Consider the following 22,054-nt stretch of genomic DNA (forward strand, 5'->3'; position numbering starts at 1 on the left):
AAAAAAAAGATTCTCTCTCTCAAAAAAAATTTCTATTTATCCAAGTCCAGATTTATTAAAAAAAAAAAAAAAAAAAGGATGGGAAGGGTATTCCAGGCAAGGGGAACAACATAATGGGGTGTGGTTAGAACCATTACAGCTTCTATTAGAGCATCATGGAATTGTTAATTTATGTCAGTTTTCCCTAATTTTGGGGTGAAACTTCACATGCTCCATTTTTAAGCTCCTTTATAATCCTGTCTCTCAGAATACATGCTTTTTGAGAGCAGGCTCTGGTTTGTTTACTGTTGCATTGCTGGTAGTACTTGGTGTGTTTTAGACCTTTAAATATATGTTGAATGAAGGAATGAACTTCATCAGCTCCCCGAGGACTCAGACTCCCTGTCTCTTTCCCTGTTGTACTACTTCTTTACACCTCACTCCATCCTGCACCTCATCTGCCAGGCTCCATGGCCTGCAAAGCAATAGTCATCAAGCACAGAAGCACTGATTCACAAGCCCTTGGGTCAGCTGGACAGTGGCCATGAGAAGAGAAGCTGGAACAGAGCAAGGAGCTGAAGTAAGGGTAACTGGCGGTGTCACTGAGCCAGGATGGCATCTGGTTCAAATATCTATGGGTCAGGCTTGCCTGGGAGGGGCAGACCTTGGTATCTCTGCTCAGGGCTCCCTCTGCCTGGGCAGGGCTGGAGGGGCACTGACAAGGCCCACCTCCTCCCTCTTCTAGGCTCTGCAGGGCTGTGTGGCCTGGTCCTCTGCAGGCTCAAACTGTCTCAGAGTATGAGGAGTCCCTGCGAGGGAAGCATGGCTCTGGGGAGTATGTAAGCAAGTGGCCTTGGAGAGCAGGTCGAATGGCTTCAGGTGACAAGGTTCAGGTATTCTCATAGGAGCTGGTATCTGTGGAGGAGGACGAAAAACCCTTTGGCCGTCTGAGACCAAAGGATGGAGCAATCACCATGAGGTCAATGAGGCCACTGAGAGTGGACAGGAGCCAGTGGCTAAGCTGTGGTGCATGAGAATGAGCCTTGGGATTGCTACCTGTAAGCACCGAAAAGGGGAAAGGCTACCCAGCCAGGTGGTGAGGAGCCTTGCAGGAGCCAGGGATTTCCAGGGGGAAGAATGGAAGGAGGGAGGCCACAGACACAAGGTGTGTGCTAAGGTGTGAGGGCTGGTGTCCCTCCATGTGAGGGGGCCGTAGGGGACAGTGGGATTCAGCTAAGGCAGGGAGCAGGAGGATATCTCTGATCATCAGTTGGGAATTCCAGGAGGTCAAGTGAAGGGGCGGGGTGGGGGTCCTTTCGAGTGACAGGAGGGGGGATCTGAGCTCTCCTTGGGAGTCCAAGGAAACGGTTACTGCAGCTGTGCTGAAATTCAAACCACAGAGTGCTCAGAATAGACAACTGCACGTTTGGACGATGCTGGAGGATTCACAGTGTTCCCACCGTACACCTTGTACTTCTCTTACTCTCTTCTCCCCGCAGCCCTGTGACCCGGTTGTTGTCAGCGATGCACCCGGAGGGGCGCGCTGAAGGTCCCGGGAAGCATTCGAGCGGGTTCAAGCCCCGCTGCGCACAGGTGACAGACTGTAGGGGCCTTCCGGAGTAGGTTCATTCCGCACCCGGGCCGTGCCGTGCCCTGCCCGAGCTCCCCAGGCCTCCGACGCTTGGGAGTTGCACTCCTCCGCAGCAGGTGTCCTTCTCTTGCACGCGGCCCGCAGAAACAGCTAACAAGCTCCTCACAGGTAAGCTCAGACATGCAGGCCAGCGAGTCCCCGCCAAGGACAACGTACTCCTCGCCCTGGGCCGGCGCGTCCCAGCTGCGGGGTGGCGGGGAGCGGACAGGCCACGCACCTGCTGGGAAACACCCAGCAATCCGGGACGTCGGCTCCCGAGCCCCTCCAGCGCCCTCCGAAGACGCCAGCGCGACGGCCCCTCCCCTCGTGACGTCATAGACACGCCCCCTCCGGGAGGACCCACGTTCACCGCGGGGCGCGGACGGCGTCGCTTGAGCACGTGCGCTTCAGTGCGCACACGGCGGGGCAGGCTTGAAGACCTATTCAGCGTGGTCCCCCTAATGTTTGCAGGGTTGGGTGGCACGCAGCGTGAGGCTCACCTCGGGGCATTTCAAGACGTCACCCCCCCAGAAGGAGAATGGTTCTGTCCTGGTGACGTCAGGCTCTGGGCGGGGCCGGGCCGTTCCCTGCCCGCTGCCTTGGGCAGCGACCCCCGGGCGGAGCCACGTCCCCCGTCGGCGTGCGGAGGCGGCGGGCGTGGCCGCGGAGGGCCCTTCTGCGGCTGCGCGGGTGTGGTCGCAGCGCCGACGCGGGCGGGAGTGGGGTCTGCCGCTGGGTGGCTGACGCATGGCCCCGCGGGGAGGCGCCCCGTGCCTGGTGCTGCTGGTCAGCGGGAAGAGGAAGTCCGGGAAGGACTTCGTGGCCGAGGCGCTGCGGAGCAGGTGTCCGCGGGGCGGGGCGCGCGCGGCTCGGGGTGGCGCCGGCGGGCGTCCGGAGCGCAGACTGCTGCGGGGCGGCCGACTTCGGGGGAGGAGGCGGGGAGGGACGTGCCGGCCGGGAGCCCACCGGGTCCCAGAGCTCCCTCGCCGGGCGCCGGGTAGGGGGCTGGGCAGGAGCGCCTTTTCAGTTGAGGAAACCAGATTCCGCTTTTGTCTGGCTCCCCGAAGTGAGTCCGCTGCGCCCTACTCCGCCCTGTCCCTGGCCTCAGCGAGGTGCTGTGGGGGGAGTAGCTCTTCCGGGCCGGGGCGAGGGGCTCGACGAGCTGGGCGGCCCAGGCTGAGGTCTCCCCGAACTCACCCAAGGGACCCGCCACCTTGTGCCCCGAAACACGGGAGCCAGATAGTGGCCAGAGGCACGGCCCGTGCAGTTGCACCTGGGGTCAGCCTGACTCCCCCACCTACTCGTTTTTGATCTTGCGCAAGATTCTTACCCAAGGGCATCTCAGTTTTGTCATCTGTGAAATTAGGGGAATGATAGGCTGCTTGTAGGGATTGCAGGAGTTATGCACCTTAAGAGCTTAGAACAGTTCTTGCCTAGTAAAGATACAGGAGCTAAACGGTGGCTGTTATTTGCATTTTACCCGAATTGGCGTCAATACCTGCAGTGTTGTTTTGTGAGCGTCAGTTCTCAACCTCCGGTTCTTGTCTGAATGGTGGAGTGCCTGTCTCATGGGTCAGGATTGAGGAGCATCTGGGAGCATCTCAAAGGCAGGGCAGGAGCCCTGTGTCTTAGGACTGTGTTACCCACGTTTACATGCAGCACTCCACCTGTGGCTGGGCTACACTGAACAGGGGAACAGATGGATGATTTATGTGTGATGATCATGTCCATTGAGACCCAGATGCTCTGGCTGTGAGAGGTTTAGTCCAGGGGCCCAGCAGTAACTACTCCGTCCAGAACATGGTCTGGGACGGACGTGCACTACTGTAATCGTAATTTTATTGGTTTTACTTGTTGATTTCAGGAGTCTTTCACATTCCAGTTTTGTAATAATCTTGTAGGAGAGAGGACAGAAAGTACTCTCCCCACTTTCTAGGTGAGGAATTAGAATCAGGAAGGATGAGTGTGATGAAGTTCCATGGATACCCCTAGCAGAGGCAGGACTTCATTGGGGTGCCTGGCTGGTTCAGTCATTAGCGCCTGGGATTCTGACTTCATCTCAGGATCATGAGTTCAAGGCTTGTGGGAGGCATGGAACCTAGGAAAGGAAAAAAAAAAAGAAAGAAAGGGGACTTCAGTTCCCTGTATGTCAACCAGGGTCGTGAAAACTGGGCTAAGTGGGTTTGGCTCTCCCTGTCGTGTAGACTTGGCGCCGATGTCTGTGCTGTCCTCCGGCTCTCTGGTCCACTCAAGGAACAGTATGCTAAGGTAGGTGGTGCTCTGGTGCATCTGGTGGGTGAGGAGCCAGCTTACAGGCTGCAGGGTCTTTACGACCACTGTTGGCAGGGGGTGGACAGCTCTCCATATTCTGTGGCTCCACCTTTGGGGGGCATTTTCACCCTAAGCTGGTTTCCCATTGTCATCACTCACTTCAGGCCACTCCCCTAGAGTGTGTACAAGAAATCATGTCCAGGAAAGGGTGTAGATGTGAGTTGTCAGCTCTGAGGCCAAGTTATTAGTAACAGTCTGGAATTCTTCCTTTAGAAATGTAATCGCTTGGGTTGTCAGTGTACGTTGTTAAGTGGAAAAAGCAAGATGTAGAAGGGTGCATATGGAATGCTACATTTGTATAAAAATGGAGAAAAACTGTAAATATATTTGCTTATCTATTCAGCCACATAGTAAGAATTTGTGGGGGTACTGGCATGGTGTTCACTATTCCTGGTCCTCGGGATGTGTGAAGCCAGGGCAGGATAGCAGGACTGTGTCCTTGGATGCCTCCAGGGAGCAGTGGTGGGAGAGAGCTTTTTCACTGTCAACAATATGTATCTTTTGAATTTTGAACCATGCAGATTTAAAAAAAGGATTATAGAAAAATAAACGGGACCTCTTAAAGCCCTGGCTTTCATATAGAGAGCCTGGAGGGTGAGACCAGCTTCCCATACTGTGTGGAGCATTCATTGCTTACATTTCTGTCCTTGCTTCTGGGTGCATCGGTTCGCGTACCTGTGCTCATGGCCCCTTGGTCAGTTGGCCTGGGTCTGGCCTTCTGGGGCCACACAGAATGAATTTGTCTTCCCCCTTCCATGCATCAGTCCCATATCCATGGGCAGTATGCCGCTATACCATTCAGTCTTCTCCCACCAGCTAAACCCATTTGTAGCATGGCAGCCGGGGCGGGTCCTGGGGATAACAGGTGCAGTCATTTAAAAAATTTTTTAGTAGGAACGTTTCCCCAGTGAAGTTGGATGGAGAAGTTCCTTGTATCCAGTAGACAGACTGGGAGGGACTCTGATGGAAGGAGGGGTGGAGGGGGGATGCTCAGCCTACCCATGGGGGCCTGGGTCCTTCCAAGAACCCCAGGGCTCCAAGGAGCAGTTAGAAAATCTCTGATCTACCTGCAGAATTCCTAGATCAGCCCCCACTCCAAACTGATGAGCCAGGCTGGTGTGGGAGTTGGGTAGGAGTTTGCATTTTTTGTTTCAAAGATTTTTAAAATTTATTTGAGATAGAGTAAGAGGGAGAGAATGCACACAAGTGGATGGTGGGGGGCAGAGGGAGAGGGAGAAGCGGACTCCTCACTGAGTAGGGAGCCCAACATGGGGCTCCATCCCTGGATCCCAGGATCATGACCTGAGCCACCCAGACGCCCCAGGAGTTTGCATTTTTAAAACCTCAATAGGTAACTCTGATAGGCCAGCCTACCACTACATCTCTCACTCCCATTTCAAAAACAAATCCTGGATGCCTGGCTGGCTTAGTGGATAGAGCCTGCAACTCTTGATGTCAGGGTTGTGAGTTCAAGCCCCACATTGGGTGTGGAGCCTATTTAAAAAAACAAAACAAAACATCTGGCAGCCTGGGTGGCTCAGTGGTTTAGTGCTGCCTTCAGTCCAAGGCCTGATCCTGGAGACCTGGAATCGAGTCCCGCGTCAGGCTCCCTGCATGGAGCCTGCTTCTCCCTCTGCCTGTGTCTCTGCTGTTCTCTCTCTCTCTCTCTCTCTGTGTGTCTCTCATTAATAAATAAATAAAATCTTAAAAAAAAAAAAAACCCCACCAAAAACAAAAAATCATGATGGGAAATATAATTGAAAAGCAGAACGTAATGCTCCTGGTGGCTGCTTTTCACCTGTGTTAAGAGTAGGTGGAAACTAGTCTATAAACGAAGTGGCTGCTGGCCTCACCCTAGGAGCAGGGCACAGGAAGGTGACTTGACCTGTGTGGTCTGGCCCTTCAGTTTGCAGATGAAGAAGCAGTCCAAGAAGGTCTACCTGCAGTGAATTAGTAGAGGAGCTGGAACCTGCCCCCTTCTTGCCCTGGGGTTCCCGTCGAGGGTCTGTCTTGCAGTCAGTGTCCCTGGTGGAGGGAAGGCCAGCCAGGGTGGTCTGAGCAGTCCCTTGTGTCCAGATGGATGGAGTGATTCTGTTTCCAGAGGTGCCAGGGACTTAGGGGTGGGGGGTGGGGGGAGCCTGGGACAGATGATGCCCGGGGGGTTGGGGAGGACACAGCCTGCCCTGCTTTTAGGTTTCCCACTTTGGTTAAAGGCTAAGCCTGTGCCCAGGGGATGCAAACTAATTTCAGGATTAGTTTAAGCCAGAAATAATTGGGAAGGTAAGGCTGTTGCAAAGGAGAAAAACCACATCACACATTTTCAAGACAAACCGAAGCAATTTCTGGATTACCCCAGTCTTTTCTTCCATCTCCTGCCATTTGGGATTTTTTTAGTTTCTAGCCCCGTTTCCCTACAGACATGGTCCTGGTGGCAGCCTCTTGGTCCTTGCATTGGGACCCCCTGCCCTGGGGATGGGATGGGTGGGGGCGGAGAAGGCCTTCTGTTTCAGGAGAGAACCGAGGTTGGCTGCTGGCGGTGCAGACTCTGTGTGCTTTGGGCAGGAGCACGACCTGGATTTCCAGAGACTCCTGGATGCCAGCGCCTACAAGGAGGCCTTTCGGAGGGATATGATCCGCTGGGGGGAGGAGAAGCGCCAGGCCGACCCCGGCTTCTTCTGCAGGAAGGTTGTAGAGGGTGTCTTCCAGCCTGTCTGGGTGAGTGGGCTCTGTGGCAGCTCTCTCCATCCACATCTCCACTGCCTTCCTGTCCTGCTGAATCTCACCGACGTCTCCTGCTCTGGCCAGGGTGTTGGCTCTCCGCCCCTGTGGTCCCTTCACTACAGGTAGCCAGAACGACCTTTGAAGAACAAGACAGGTTACTCCTCCATGGAGCACCTTTGTCCCTTGTTCTGTTGGACCACATTGAAATGCTTAGCGCAAACCTCTAGGCCTGAACAATCTGGTCCTGCTGCCCCGTTGGCCTCCCTAGTCCTCAGGCTGTAGCAACATCAGCCTCCTCTCTGTGCCCCAAGTTACGCTCCTTCTGGAGTCAGGGCCGGCCTGCGTGTTCCGCCTGCCGGAGATGTCCCTTCTCTCCCTCTACTGGGTGCACTCCAGCCTGCCTGGCTTACTTACGTGGTGCCTCCACAAGGAAGCCTTCCCTGATACCCGAGCTCTAAGTGATGGTTGCTGTCTTTTGCTCCCATGGCACCTACTCCTCTCCTACCTCCTCAAGGCAGCTGGTGTTCTCTCCTTGCACCTGGCCTGGCTCCCAGTGATTTGGGCGCACCCCAGTGCAAACATTGTAATCAGGGTGATTACATTATAACTGGCTGGAGGGAATTAGGCCCTAAACAAATAGCTTATGGGTGGGGATCACTACCAAGTTGCAAAACAGACAAGGGCTCTGGGGAGGGCGGGGGTGCTATCTGGTGTGGGTATCAGGACCAACTGTGTCTGGGCAAGAGGAGAGGCTGTTGCTAGCAGGCCAGCTCATTGGAGGGGACAGACATGGCTGCGGGGTGGGGGCGGGGGAAGGCACAGGAGAGAAAGCAGAGGCTAGGGCGCCGGTCTTCCCGGAGGCGAAGGGGATGCGGGGACATGGTGGGATCTGCACAGGCTGCAGGGGCTGCACAGAGACAGGAAGGGGTTGGGGTGGGAGGGAAGGCCTCCCTTAGGAGGAACACCAGAGGAGATAGCACCCAATCAGAGAGCCTAGCCTGTGCCTGTCCCTGAGAAGGCCAGCTGGCTGATGGGGAGTGAACGTGGGAATCTGGTAGGAAGTAGGTGCTAGATCATGCAGGACCTTGTAAACTGGGGGTGGGCTTTGGGTTGTCTTAGAATGATGGGAGGCCTTTGAGAAGTTTAGGGCAGTGACCTGACAAAATCAGACTTTTTTTTTTTTTAATTTTTATTTATTTATGATAGTCACAGAGAGAGAGAGAGAGAGGCAGAGACATAGGCAGAGGGAGAAGCAGGCTCCATGCACCGGGAGCCCGACGTGGGATTTGATCCCGGGTCTCCAGGATCACGCCCTGGGCCAAAGGCAGGCGCCAAACCGCTGCGCCACCCAGGGATCCCAAAATCAGACTTAAATTTTAAAAAGCGCTGGGGAGCAGGGACCAGTTAGAGCATCTTTGTTTCGGGCCTCGGTTTGTTCATCTGTAAAGTAATTATGTTGGACCTGCTGATCTGACCCCAGATCCTGCGACCTCTTCAGCTCAGCAGTGACCCCAGAACATGGCACGTCTATGGCGGAGAATGTGTGGGCCAAGTGGGCTGCCTGCAAGGGGCAGGGACAGTGGGTGAAAGTGGGGAAGGGGTGACACCTGTCTGGGTTCTGTAGCCCCTCCCAATCCTGTGCCTGTGTCCCTGCTTATTTGGAGTGGGGCCGGGTCTCCTGCCACCTGGGGTCACCCTGTCCCCCAGCACTGTGTCCTATTGGTCACCTGCCTGTGTCTCTCCCCTGCAGCTGGTGAGTGACACACGGAGGGTGTCGGACATCCAGTGGTTCCGGGAGGCCTATGGGGCTCTGACACAGACCGTCCGTGTGGTAGCCTCGGAGCAGAGCCGACAGCAGCGGGGCTGGGTGTTCACCACAGGTGAGCTAGGCGTGGCCTTTGTCCTTGAGGCTTGGCACTTGGGCCGGCCACCCGATGGTAGACCAAGGCCACCCACTCCCACGCTTCAAGTCTTCTATTCTTCTATTCTTTTCCTAGCTGGCTCTGGGGCAGTGAGCGAGGGGTTATAGAAGGGAATTTGCGGCCAGGGGCTCCGGACTGCCCCCACATCAGAGACGAGTGGGATGGGGGTGGGTGTCCTTGGGGCTCACAGCTCTATGACCTTGGCCTGGGGCCCTTCCCTGGGCTATCCTCTCTAGGCTGATGGGACCTACCCCTGGGTCCTTCACCTCTGCTTGCCAGCCTGGTGGGTCAGAGGGCAGGCCTGTTTGATGAACAGAATGACTGTGTGCAGCATCCGTGGTGCAAGCCTGGGACCTGCCCCATGGCTTCTCTCATGCCTGAGGTCCTGGGACCTGGGGAAGTACAGGTCCAGCAGGCACCCCTCTGTCCAGCTGCTGTCCCCTCGGGATTTGCTGCAGGGCGAATGATCTCACCCTACGGTCAGTGAACCTGCTCCGCAGACAGGCGGGTGGAATAGCTCATGCTGTATCCCCAGAGGATTGAGTCAGAGATGTGGGCATGGAGTCCACACCCCAGCTTCACATAAAATGGAGATAGGTGGCCCTGCTGGGTTCTCTGTGGTTTCCAAAGAGCCAACCACTCTCTGTAGCCAGTGGCCAAGGAAGAGCAAAGTCAGTAGACACTCTGGGGGGGGTCTCAGGTGGCTCTCTGGAGGCAAAGGGGGCAAGCTCATGTGGGGCCAGCAGGCCTCCATGCCCAGTGTCTGCCCAGATGGACGGGCCCTGACCTTCCCATACTTCCTGTACAGGGGTGGACGATGCTGAGTCCGAGTGTGGTCTGGACAACTTTGGGGCCTTTGACTGGGTCATTGAGAACCATGGGGATGAGCAGCGCCTGGAAGAGCAGTTGGAGAAGCTGGTAGTGTTTGTCCGCTCCAGACTGTAGCTCCAGGTCCTGTGAGCACTGGGGCCGCCCTGCCTCTGCTGGGCTTTGGTCTCTAAGGCGGGGGAAAGACAGAGGGCCTGGGTCTAGGTTTCTGGGGGCCCGGCAGACATCAGACAAGTCAAGACACCCCCAGGGACCTCATTTCTTTGTACAGAGAACAGTCCCGCCTCTTTAGGAGGAGACTGGAGGGCAAAAGGGGGGGTGAACTGGCTGTGCTTGACCTTTGTCCATGGTGCCAGGCCTGTGAGCCTGTGCAGCCTGGCTTCCCTGTCTGGATGTGCTCAGCCCAGGGCTCCTTTGTGTACTAATAAACCACCTTGGAGCACACGCTCAGAGCTGGTCTCTCATTTCCCGGATGCCAGCATAGCCAGCGTGCGTTCAGAAGGGCCGGGGCTGTCTCCACCTGGGCTTGGGCCATGCAGGCAAAGGGTCTGTGTGGGAGGCAGAATGGGGGTCTGAGAGTCTCGTCTTCTTGGAGGGCTCCACCACCAGAGGCTCTGTGTTCCACAGAGAGTGCCACCAGCAAGTACCCAGAGGGACCGAGTTATCATAGACGCCAGGGACCTAGAGATCAATGGACTCCTCATAGCCATTGTGTGGCCCTGGGCAGATCATATTAGTGCATCCAGCCTCAGTGTTCCCATAGGGGGCTTTGGATTTGATCCCTTTTATTTATTTTATTTTATTGTTTTAAAAAAAATTTATTTTAGAGAGCGAATGTGGTGAGGGGCAGAGGAAGAGAGAGAGAATCTCAAGCAGACTCCGTGCTGGGTGCCAAGTCCAACACAGGGCTCAATGTCATGACCCTGAGATCATGACCTGAGTGGAAACCAAGAGTCGGTCGCTTGACTAGCTGCGTCACCCTGGCTTCCTGAGGAGAGTCCTTTCATCTGCACTTAGCAGGTGCCAAGAGCTCAGAAAGGGAAGGCCACCTGCTCAGGATTAGAGGGTGTGTTGGTGCCACCTGACTCCTGACTGTCCCAGACCTCGCTGAGCACTCAGCTCTCTGCCCTCTTCCTCCTCACTCCTCTGTCCCTGCTAACTGACCTGTGATGTTCCCGCCCAGACCTCCTCCCTGGCTCTTGTGGGCGCCCGGCACCATGGGCTCCTCCCTGTCCACTTCTATTTCTCCCTGGAAGGTGAACTCCCTGATGGCTGGCTGTGTCTGTCTGGCAGTTGTGACCGTGGCTCCCAGAGGTGTGCTGGCTCAGTGGGTGCTGGGAGAGGGCATGCTCATACGCATGTTGATGTGTGCATAATCATGGTCTGCAGGATGCGATTCTCATGCCCCAGGAGGCTCTGTTGCCCATCTGGTGCTGAGCTGGCACCAGCTTGGATGCTCCTGGGGCTTGTTCCACATGGAGACTCAGCTCTTAGGGGCTCCTCTCAGTGGTGCTGGCAGAGGTCATGAGCCACCCCTGCCCTGACCCCGACTGCTTTCCACTCGATCCACGTTGTGACCTAAAGAGTTTACCGCTGTGATCACCAGACGTGGCCCCAGTGATTTTGGTCATTTCCGTGATGGCACTGTTCAGAGGCAGGTGCAGCGGGTCCAGCTCCAGGGGTGTGGTTTCCATGCAGCAGTGGCTGTGCCTGGGGGGTGCGTGGGCGGTACTCACCTGTATATGCCAGCCCTGGGGTGTTATGAAGTCCCAGCCTTCTCTCTCTCTCTCTCTTTTTTTTTTTTTTTAAGATTTTATTTATTTATTCATGAGAGACACAGAGAGAGAGGCAGAGACACAGGCAGAGGGAGAAGCAGGCTCCATCCAGGGAGCCCGATGTGGGACTCGATCCCAGGTCTCCAGGATCACGCCCCGGGCCGAAGGCGGTGCCAAACTGCTGAGCCACCCAGGCTGCCCCCAGCCTTCTCTTGAAGGTCCAAGGTGTCCCTTGGCATGGCCTTCAGGTTCCCTGGTACCTTGCGGTACATGTCTGTCTGTCCCATAGAGTAACAGCTCCTGAGGATTGAGCCTGTGTCCTCACCTGGTGTCCCCACTGCCTGGCCTGGTGACAGCAGGAATGAGTGACCATTACTAAGTGCCTGTCAGGCCCCAGATACCACATGATATGCTTTAAATACATATTCTATTTAAAAATTAAAGCTATTTATTTATTTATTTATTTATTTATTTATTTATTTATTTATTTATTTATGGGTTTTATTTGTTAGAGAGAAGGAGCTCCTAGGGAAGGAAAGGGAAAAGCAGACTCCCTGCTGAGCAGGGACCACCTCCACCCCCAACCTCAGACCTGGGGCTGTGATCCCAGGACCCCAGGATCACAACCTGAGCTGAAGGCAGTGCTTCACCCACTGAGCCACCCAGGCGCTCCCTAAAAGACTTTAAGAATTAATAAAACAAAGAATGGGTCAGAAAGTATTGATTGGACTTGGAGCCCTCACGTGCTGGTCCAGCAACCACAGCCCCGGTGGTAGTTCAAGCCCCATGTTTTCAGGGTTCATGTTTGCCACATGGCAGTGGGTGTTCTCATTCGCACTGACCCGGGGACAACCTGAGGGCCTATGGGTACTCCAGAGGTGGCAGAACCAGCATGGGGCCCGTAGGTGTGCCCGGGAGCCCTGTGTCTTGGCCCCTTCCCCAGCAAGTGTCTCCTTGGACCAGAGAGTGGCCATCCCTGCCCATGCCTGAGCTCAGAGCTCAGGATGAGTGAGCCTGTTGAGGGATCGCTCATGTTCTTCCTTCTTCCCAGCTTGATAAGATGGGATCCACACATAACACTGTGCAAGTGTACAGTGATTTGAGGCACATATGTCCTGTGAAATCAGCACAAAATAAGGTTGGTTATCCCTGTCACCACACATAGTTGTCATGTGTGCATGCCAGGGTGTGATGGGGGTATGTGTGTGAATGAACCACATTTTATTTATCTGTCTGTGTGTGGATGTTTTGCTGTTTCCATGTCTTGGCTGCAGTGAGTGTGGGGATGCGACTGTGTCCTTGTCGTCTTGCTTTCCTCTCCTAAAGATGCGTGCCTAGTGGTGGGATTGCTGGGTGACCACCAGTGCACAGTGAAGGAGGCAGGGATGGAGCAGAGAAGAGGAGGAGGGGCTGCTGGGCCTGACACATCCCTCTTCCCCATCCCCAGGAGCCCTGCTCACCTGGCTCCTGGCTCCGGGGATTTGGAAAGCCTCTGACAGTTTGGCAGTGATGCCTCCAAAAATGGGGGGTCCCAGTGGCTAACCAGAGTCACTTCTGCTGTAGTTGAAGTTCTTCTGTACTTAAAAAATCTGCTCTTTGTCTAAGTATCAAAATCAAGAATAACTCCAACTGTTGATTCTGTGATGATGAGGGCTTTAGCTGCTTTTTAGAAATTTTGTTAATTTTACAATTTTTAAAATTTAAATTCAATTTGCCAACATAGCATAATACCCAGTGGCTTTTGCTGCTTTTATTTCGAGGCATTCTCCACACCCTGCTAGACTTTGCTGATTGTGTGGTTATGGTATAACAGCATTGCTATGAAGTTGTTTCTTCTATCATGTGTGTATTATTTTAACAATGTTTTGTGGCATTAACATTCTCCTAAAATTTTTATGCCATTTCTAAACAGCTTTATTGAGATATAGTTGATATGTAGTAACTGCATATTTAAAACGTACAGGTTGATAAGTTTTGACATTTGCATACACTGACAAAACGATGCCCATGGTCACGGTGGATACCCACCCGTCACCTTCATCCCCAGGCCACCACTGATCTGCTTTCTGCCTCCATAGATCACTTTGCATTTTCAGTAATTTTACATAAATGCATTATCCAGTATATATCTTTTTTTGTCTCATTTCTTTCACTCAGCATAATTATTTTGAGGTCCATCCTCATTATGGCAGGTTTCAGTAGTTCATTCTGGTTTGTTACTGGTATTGGGATGAATATTCTGCAATAGATCCATTCACCTGTTGATGAACATCTGGGTTGTTTCCAGTGTTCGGAGGTAACAAATAAAGCAACTATGAATAGTCATGTACAGACTTTTGTGTGGATCTGTGCTTTCATTTCTCTGGGGTACATGCTTCCTTACCTGTGCATGGAGCAAGGGTGCGCCCTCCCCCCTCCATGGAGGAGGAGGAGGAGGAGGGGTGCAATGTCCCCATGCAGGTTCCAGTCTGTATGGTACCGGACAAAGAGGGACTAAGAGGCATTTGGGTTGGGAGGGAAGCAGCAAAACTGCCTGTTCTTAGGTGACCTGTCATCTATGTGGCAGGTTGGGTGGAATCTCCAGGAAAGCTGCTAGAGCTGGTAGGTAAATTTAACAAGATAGGGTACAAGGTCACTTTATATGAGTCCACGGTATTACTATTCATTTGTAATAAACAATCAGAAATTGGAATAATGCAATTACAAAAGAATAAAATGTGAAACCAGAATGAGTCTGATAAAAGACATGCGTATTGGAAACTAAAGTGCTGCTGGAAGACAAGACCTTCATGGACAGATGACACCAAGTCCATAGGATTCAATGTGAAGATACTCCTTTCCCCAACCCCCCTACTCCCTTCCCCCGACATCTCCCCTTCTACCAGGTCCCCCCTACCCCTGGTTCCCCCATCCCCCTCTTCCCCCCCAAGGCGTCCCCTCCTGCCAGGTGCCCCCTCCCCCCAGGTCTCCCCCAGATGCTCCCTCTCCTCCCCTGCAACCACCAGCTTGTTCCCTACATTTCTGGGTCTGTTTCTGCCTTTTTTTTTTTTTTAATACTTTTTAAAAAAAATATTTTTATTTATTTATTCATGAGAGACAGAGAGAGGCAGGCTCCATGCAGGGAGGCCAACACGGGACTCGATCCTGGGACTCCAGGATCACATCCTGAGCCAAAGGCAGGCTCAACCACTGAGCCACCCAGGCATCCCTTTTTAAAAATATTCTACCAGGTGAAACCACCTGATACCTGTCTGAAATGTGCTGACCTCAGGTGTACATTTCCACCACTTCCTAGTCAGTCCCACCCTCTTGGAAGCACAGATTAGTTTTGCCTGTTCTAGAATTTTGCATAAATGGTTAACATCTAATTTTAAAACATGTTTATTTTTTTAATTTTAATTTTTAAAGTTTTCTTTTTTCATTTCAGAGAGAGAGTGCATGTGCATGAGTGGCGGGAGGAACGGTGGGGGGAGGGGCAGAGGGAGAGGCAGGCTCCCCCTAAGCAGGGAGCCCCACATGGGGCTCCATCCCGGGACCCCGAGATCATGACCTGAGTCTAAGGCAGAGGCTTAACCGACTGAGCCACCTAGGCACTCCTTGAAACATGTTTATAATAATAATTTATTTAAAAGATTTAACTGGTTTACTGCACTTTGGTCCTTTCATGGAAGTTGAGAAACCTCCCCATTTTTGAATTTTGTATTTTAATTCCTCTCCAGACAGTTGATGTACCTTCAGATAGTTTTTTTATAAAAAGTGTCTGGTCAATCTCTTTTCTGAGCCCCAATGAATGACAGGATGACATCCGGTTACCAGTACACCTGGACACTGCCTTGGCTGGCATGGGATCATGACCTGGTTCCATTGTCTGCCACAGTCAATGTCGCCAAGTCTGAGGCCACCTTGAGTTTTGTTCCTTGGCAGGTAATCTCCTTTCTCCATCTGGATGCTTGTGGACATTTTTTTGTTTCACCTTCATTTTTGAAATTCACATTCTGGCATCCAAGGCAGAATGTGGATATATCTTAGGAGGAAAACATTGGTGCTCATTGTTTCCTATAAAGCGATTCTGAGTAATGAGATGGACATTGGCCTCATACATCTATGTGCCTGCCACCACCAGCAGTCACCTTGGGTGACCGAGCAGGTTTTTCAGGGGTGTGGCCTCTACCAGGTGTCTGGGGGCTCTCTGCATTGAGGAGCTGATCCTAGATGGTGAATTCTCACCCCCTACGACTGGATTTGGATTTTATTTATTTATTTATTTTTATTTTTTTAAAAATTTTATTTATTATTTATGATAGTCACACACACAGAGAGAGAGAGAGGGGCAGAGACACAGGCAGAGGGAGAAGCAGGCTCCATGCACCGGGAGCCCGACGTGGGATTCGATCCCAGGTCTCCAGGATCGCGCCCTGGGCCAAAGGCAGGCGCTAAACTGCTGCGCCACCCAGGGATCCCTGGATTTAGATTTTAGAAACAGCCAAGGAAATTTGGTGCTAAATTCTGGTGAAGGGGGCCAGGTGAGGCATGTACTTTTCAGCAAGAATAAATGGTGCCTGTAATGTAACAACGCAAAAGCTTCCTCCACGCCAGTTTTTAGAGAGGAGTTTTATTTATTTATTTATTTTAAAGATTTTATTTATTCATGAGAGAGAGAGAGGCAGAGATACAGGCAGAGGGAGAAGCAGGCTCCATGCAGAGAGCCCGATGTAGGACTCAATTCTGGAACTCCAGGATCACGCCGTGGGCTGAAGGCAGGCGCTAAACCCCTGAGCCACCCAGGGATCCCCAGAGAGGAGTTTTAAAAAGTTGTTTCAGCATCCATGCCTCTGTGCCTTTGTGTATGCTGTTCCTGCTGGGAGTGCCCTTCCTGGGGCTCAGGCTTGCACCTGTCACCTCCCCAGGGTCCCTAGAATGCGTTTCCTCCCTGCCTTGCTGCTCCATGAGCAACACGGGAAATAGTTTTCTGCTTTTTGAATCTGGTGCTAGTAAATTCAGTGAAAATGGAGAATTTGGGAAGTGTTGGGAAACAGTGGCATTCTGAGCTCACCACCTTGAAGTAGCCAACATTCCCTGTGGCTGAATTTTAGCGCTTAACTGTCTGTATGATGTAAATACTCCTGCTGCTGATTGCAGGCCACGGACAAATGGAGTCTTGCAGGAGGGCGCGAGCATACTACTGTGACAGTCATCCCCACACCCCCCCCCCCCCCACTTTCCCAGCATGCGGGTGCTGTGCTGTCTCTGCCGCACTGTCCATGTGCTGTGTGTGTGTCCCGTGCACCCATCGGGTCACACTCCTTGTCCCACAGCATGTCCAAGGAGGCCCAGACCAAGGGGCTTCTCCAAGGGGGCAGAGCTTTCTTGTCTATTCGTGGGTTGTTCTGTCTGGAGCTCGCTGCCACCCCTGTGAGGAGCCACACAGGGCTGTGCCTCCCGGTCTTCTGTTCACTGGTGTTGGGGCAAGGCTGCCTGGAGGGACCTGAAGACTCTGTGCTTGGCCCAGGACATCCCTGTGGGCAGCAGAGCCATGACTGGCGCTGGCTGCTGTCATGTTCGTGTGCGACCTGATGAACGGGTGACAGGGAGCTGAGCAGCCTTCGTTGTAGGGGGTCAAAGGCTGCTTCCTGCATGGCCCAGTCCAGGACCTGGAAGGGCCCTGCTGCCTGACAGCCACGTGCAGTGATGAGCCCCTCTGTACATCTCAGGGGTTTAGCCTTTTCCTTCTAGGTGGGTCCAGAGCACATCCAGACCAAGCTGAGTTCCTCAGGAGCCCAGGTGAGGGCAATGAGGGCCCCCCAGGAGGTGAGAAGTACGCCTGCTGCCAGCCTCTGTTTGCCTGGCATAAATGGCTTCCAGTTTCAGGGGTGGTGGAAGGGTCTGTGTTAGGTCTGTGTGGCAGCTTTCCGAGGGGCCACCAAGGTGTGCGATGTCACAGATGTAAGTATGACGGGCCTTGAGATCTTGCTCCAAATCCTTCACTTGCTGATGAGGAAGCTGAGGCCAAGGGAGGGGAACTGGTGTGCTCAGGGTCATAGAACAACTGGTGGCGATGCTGAGACAAAGTCCCAGGACTCCCACCCGGAGCTTTTCTCCTGTTCTTCATGTCCCCGAGAGAGCAGGAGACCCGTGCCCTCTACTGGAGGCTGGCAGAGGACGTGCAGTTTGAGCGCTTTGGAGCATGACCTACTTTCTGGGCTTTTCCAGACTTCCCTGAGGAGGCCAAGGCCACCTGGCATGTCCTGTTCAGGTAAATCAAGCCATACCAGGGTAGGGGGGGTGGCACAGGGTCACTTCCCAGGAGGGAACACGCCTGGTGTGCTGGGGGACGAGGAGCAAAGAGACCGGTGCATGTCCAGGGCTGTTGGTCAGGGCTGGGACCTGGGAGGTGGAGGCCCGGCCTTGCACGAGGCCTCTGTTCATCTGGGCGTTGAAGCCGTCTGCTAGCAGTGTTCCTTGTCATAACAGCTCTGGTGAATTTGCAGACACATCTAGCCCTGAGCCAGCGGCACATGGGTCCCTGGGGGCTCCTGCAGCAGGGGCTGGCCGGTCCTGAAGAGGACTGCAGGCCTGGGCCGGGTGCTGTTCCAGCATCCGTGCTTAGCGCCTGCCCTGTCACCACTAGCGCCACAGTGGGGAGCTCACACCTTGCTTTTGCCACGCGGGCATTGCACTTTACTGCGCGCGCTCATGGGGATGATTTCATTTCATTCTCATGATAGCGCTGTCCTTGTTCCCATTTTGAAACGAAGATACAGGGGCAGGGAAAGGTGAAGGGTCTCTGCAGAGTGGGCGGTCCGGCTCCTCACCTGCTCGTCCTGCAGGGGTCTAGGGACTGTGACTGTCTCCCCCAGGTCCCAGACCGTGCAGCCAGAAACGGGGGTGGGGCTGGAATTAAGCCTCTGTTCCAGTTTTCGTGTTCCCCCCTCCCCCGCCCCCAACCTGTGGGCATGTGTGGGGAAATGAATTCTACTAAGCAGTCAAGGAAAACACAGAAATAGAGAAATGGATATGAGCACAGGGCAGACGGCTGATGCCAGTCTGGGATGCTGAACCTTGAGTGGGCTTGCCTGGCTCCCCACACCTGCCTCTACTCCTTGGTACCCTCTTGGCATGTCCGGCTGACCTTGACTCTCACACCCCTCGCCCCCCGCAGGTCTTCTGCCTCCTGCTCTGGGAGGAGGTCCTGACTACGGCCCCTGATGTGCTGTCTGGGCCCATCTTGAGCTGGGAGTGTGCAGCCATCCGGAGTCAGCCCTGGAGCGGGCTCCGCTGCGCCCTTTGGTGGCCCTGGGCCCAGAGCAGCTTCTCCACACACTTTGGAACTCGAATGCCTGCCTACTGTGTCATACCTGTGGTTTTCTAAAATCCAGTGAGCTTGGGAGGTCCACACGGTATGTGCTGGACATGCAAGCTCCAGGCAGGTGCACATCGGGGTTTGCTCATCCTGGGTTTCCTTCCATCATCTGTCTCCACAGGCCTCACTTTGGTGACATGGGTGGGAACCCGATCTGCTCAGCAAACCATCTGTTACCTGAGCTCCCGGTAAGCCATTCTAGAGCCTCTCTTGCCCTCCTCTCTCCGTGTTTCTCAGGGTCACTGGTGGCGGTGGCAGCTATCTCCCTGCAAGGGTTAGGGTTCTGTTCAGTGGGTACCTTATGGTCACGCTCCCGTGCCATCTCCCTCCCTGCTCACGTTGTCTCCTGTGTCCTTCTCCAGGGCAAGATGTCCCACAGAACCCTTTGTCCAGTGCCGCAGCCCCACCACTCTGCTCAGCAGTGCTCCCTGCCACCATCTGCAGCCCGCAAAGCTGGGCCTGGGCTCCCTCACGGTATGCCCAGCATCTAGCACAGTGCCAGGTGGGCAAGATGCACTGTCATACACGTGGACCAGACTGTGAACCTGAGGTGGGCCTCTGTACATGCTGACAGGTGTCTTGTGGGGGAGGAGAAATTAATGATGCAAGAGAGGGCAGGCAGGGGCAGGAGCTGAGTCCCTGAGAGGGAGAAGGGGGGCCAGACCCTGGGACTGGTGCAAGGACACCACTCCCACAGGAGTGGGGCACAGAGGGCAGTCTGGGTGAGGGGAAGCTGGTGGTCTGCTCACAGAGGGATGCTTGGGCTCCTGCCAGGTCACACGAGGTCTCTTCCCAGGAGGCAAGAGTGAGGTCCCGGAGGAGGTGGTGCTGGCATGGGTCGTGGGCAGGTGGGGGGGGGGGCGGTGGGGGGTGAGGGATGACAGCCATCCTTCCAGGGAAGTGTGCTGGGCCCATGGGGCATGGGGGCACCCCCTCCCACACACTGACTTCCCATTGGCCCTGGCTATTTATTCCATGGCTAAAGCTTTGTTCCTTCCCTTCGTCAGTGGGGTGTCTGTGGTGGAAATCTGGGGGAGGGCCTGAACCAGAGGGATGGAAGGAGGAGGGAGGCCAGGGCTGGGTGCCCTCAGTGGGATAAAACCAGGCCACTTTGTGGGCCCAGGACAGCGGCAGGAGCCCTGGATGGGCACCCCTCCCCCGCTGCCCCCCGCAACAGGCAGGGCTGGAGGCAGAGCTGGCTTCCTGGTTCTACTGCTCTGGATGAGCCTGGCGTGGGAGAGGGCAAGTCTCAGGTGGTGACTCCCATGTGGGATTCCTGAGTGAGAAAGGAAGCGGGGCTGCTGGGGCCATGTGTCAGAAGGCGGAGCCGGGGGGGGACCCTGAACTCCTGCTCTCGCTCAGTCCCCCAATCCCTTCTGCCACCAGTGTCTCTTCCATTGTCCCTGCTGAGCATGGGGTCGGCTAGAACCCAGGGTCCTGTGCCCGTGCTGCCTGCGCCAGCTGGGGGGGCCAGTTCCCCAGCCGGCTCTCACCAACCCCGGAGCCTGACAGCCTGTCCGAGGAGCAGAGACCCCACCTGATTCTCCCACTGGCAGGGGGGCCACTGGGGGATCTGAGGCTCAGGCCCACCAGTGACTTGCCCCAGGCTTCACTTTGGTAGCTGAGCCCCGGCAGGGTACACGGGCTGGGGGGTGGGGGTCCCAGATTCCAGAAGGACAGAATGCTTTGCTGTTCTGCTGAGGCTTCCTGCTGTTTGCCTGGCAGACTGGGTAGGCAGGAAAGATTATTTTCAGAGAATTTGTGTAAGAAGAGAGAAGTAGGCTCCATGCAGGGAGTCCGATGTGGGACTCGATCCTGGGTCTCCAGGATCGCACCCCAGGCTGCAGGCGGTGCCAAACTGCTGCACCACCGGGGCTGTCCTGTTTATTTCAATTTTTTGAGGGTTTATTGCTAATGCATAGAAATGCAACTGAGTTTTCTTTTTAAGATTTTATTTATTTATTCATGAGAGACACAGAGAGAGGCAGAGACACCGGCAGAGGGAGAATACGGGACTCGATTCCAGGACCCTGGGATCACAACCTGAGCCGAAGGCAGACGCTCAACCACTGAGACACCCAGGTGCCCCCTAAGCTTTGTATATTGATCTTATATCCTGCAAGCTGGTTAAACTCACTTATCATTTCTAGTAGCTTTTTTGGAGACTTTCATCAAATTTTCTCCATAGGTTATTATCATGACATCTCTGAATAAGACCGTTTCACATCTTCCTTTCTATTTTAGTTGCTTTTAATTTCTCCTTCTTGTCTTGCTGCACTGGCTGGAGCCTCACGTTGACCTGGCTGGTTGTGAGAGTGGATGTGGATCATTCTCCACCTGTGAGCTGGAGGCTTTTTTTTTTTTTTTTTAAAGATTTTATTTATTTATTCATAGAGACAGAGAGAAAGAGGCAGAGACACAGGCAGAGGGAGAAGCAGGCATCATACAGAGAGCCTGATGTGGGACTCGATCCAGGGTCTCCAGGATCACGCTCTGGGCTGCAGGCGGCGCTAAACCACTGTGCCACCGGAGCTGCCCCGCTGGAGGCTTTTTGTAGACGTCCTTTACCAGGTTGAGATGGTTTGCTCCATTCCTAGTTTTCTGAAGGTTTTTGTTAACCAGGAATTTGTGTTGAATTTTTTCAAACAAATACGTCTTCCACAACTATAATATCTTATTATTTTTTTTCTGTTTTAGTTTGTTAATTAGGTGAGTTATATATTGATTATCAAATCTTGAAAAAACCTTGCTTTCCTTGGCTAAATACCACTTGATCATGTGTTGTTATCATTTTTATATATTGTTGGATTCAATTTGCTATATTTTGATTTAGGCTTATGGCTATGTTTATTTTTTTATTTTTTATTTTTATTTAATTAAAATTTTTTTTTCTTGGAGTTCAATTTGCCAACATATAGCATAACACCCAGTGCTCATCCCAGCAAGTACCCTCCTCAGTGCTCATCACCCAGTCACCCCAACCCCCCGCCCACCTCCCTTTCCACTACCCCTCGTTCATTTCCCAGAGTTAGGTGTCTCTCATGTTTTGTGACCCTCACTGATATTTTCACTCATTTCTCTCCTTTCCCTTTATTCCCTTTCATTAATTTTTATATTCCCCAAATGAATGAGACCATATAATATTTGTCCTCTGATTGACTCATTTCACTCAGCATAATACCTTCCAGTTCCATCCACTCTTGTGGCTATGTTTATGAGGAATTTTGACCTGCATTTTTTTTAAAGATTTTATTTATTTATTTATTCACAAGAGACACAGAGCGAGGCAGAGACACAGGCAGAGGGAGAAGCAGGCTCCAAGGAGCCCGATGTGGGACTCGATCCTGGGTCTCCAGGATCACACCCTGGGCCAAAGGCAGCGCTAAACCGCTGAGCCACCCAGGCTGCCCTGATCTGCATTTTCTTTTCTCATAATGTCTCTGTCGAGTTTTGGTGTCATGGTAATTCCAGCCTCACACAGTGAACAGGCAATATCCCTTCCTCCTCA

At 53.4% G+C, this 22,054-nt stretch overlaps 1 protein-coding gene across 19 annotated transcripts in view; it reads left to right on the plus strand.

The window, feature by feature from the left end:
• The first annotated feature begins 2,244 nt into the window (after positions 1-2,244).
• The window catches only part of PMVK (phosphomevalonate kinase), a 36,610-nt gene continuing 16,800 nt past the window's right edge, over positions 2,245-22,054 (plus strand). For 4 of the 19 annotated variants that reach the window (XM_038543197.1, XM_038543199.1, XM_038543200.1 and 1 more), the window contains exons 1-5: positions 2,262-2,451; positions 6,503-6,655; positions 8,412-8,541; positions 18,668-18,734; positions 18,909-19,096. In XM_038543197.1, the coding sequence (XP_038399125.1) occupies positions 6,569-6,655; positions 8,412-8,541; positions 18,668-18,734; positions 18,909-19,089 (465 nt within the window). In that variant the 5' untranslated portion in view covers positions 2,262-2,451; positions 6,503-6,568 and the 3' untranslated portion in view covers positions 19,090-19,096. Of the gene's footprint in view, positions 2,452-2,526; positions 2,676-3,813; positions 3,878-5,846; positions 6,044-6,502; positions 6,656-8,411; positions 8,542-9,391; positions 9,862-18,667; positions 18,735-18,908; positions 19,097-20,518; positions 21,444-22,054 lie in introns of those variants that run through there. The other 15 variants (XR_005362381.1, XR_005362380.1, XR_005362382.1 and 12 more) reach the window with 12 other exon arrangements.

Source organism: Canis lupus, chromosome 7, assembly GCF_011100685.1.
Source record: "Canis lupus familiaris isolate Mischka breed German Shepherd chromosome 7, alternate assembly UU_Cfam_GSD_1.0, whole genome shotgun sequence".
NCBI lineage: Eukaryota > Metazoa > Chordata > Mammalia > Carnivora > Canidae > Canis > Canis lupus.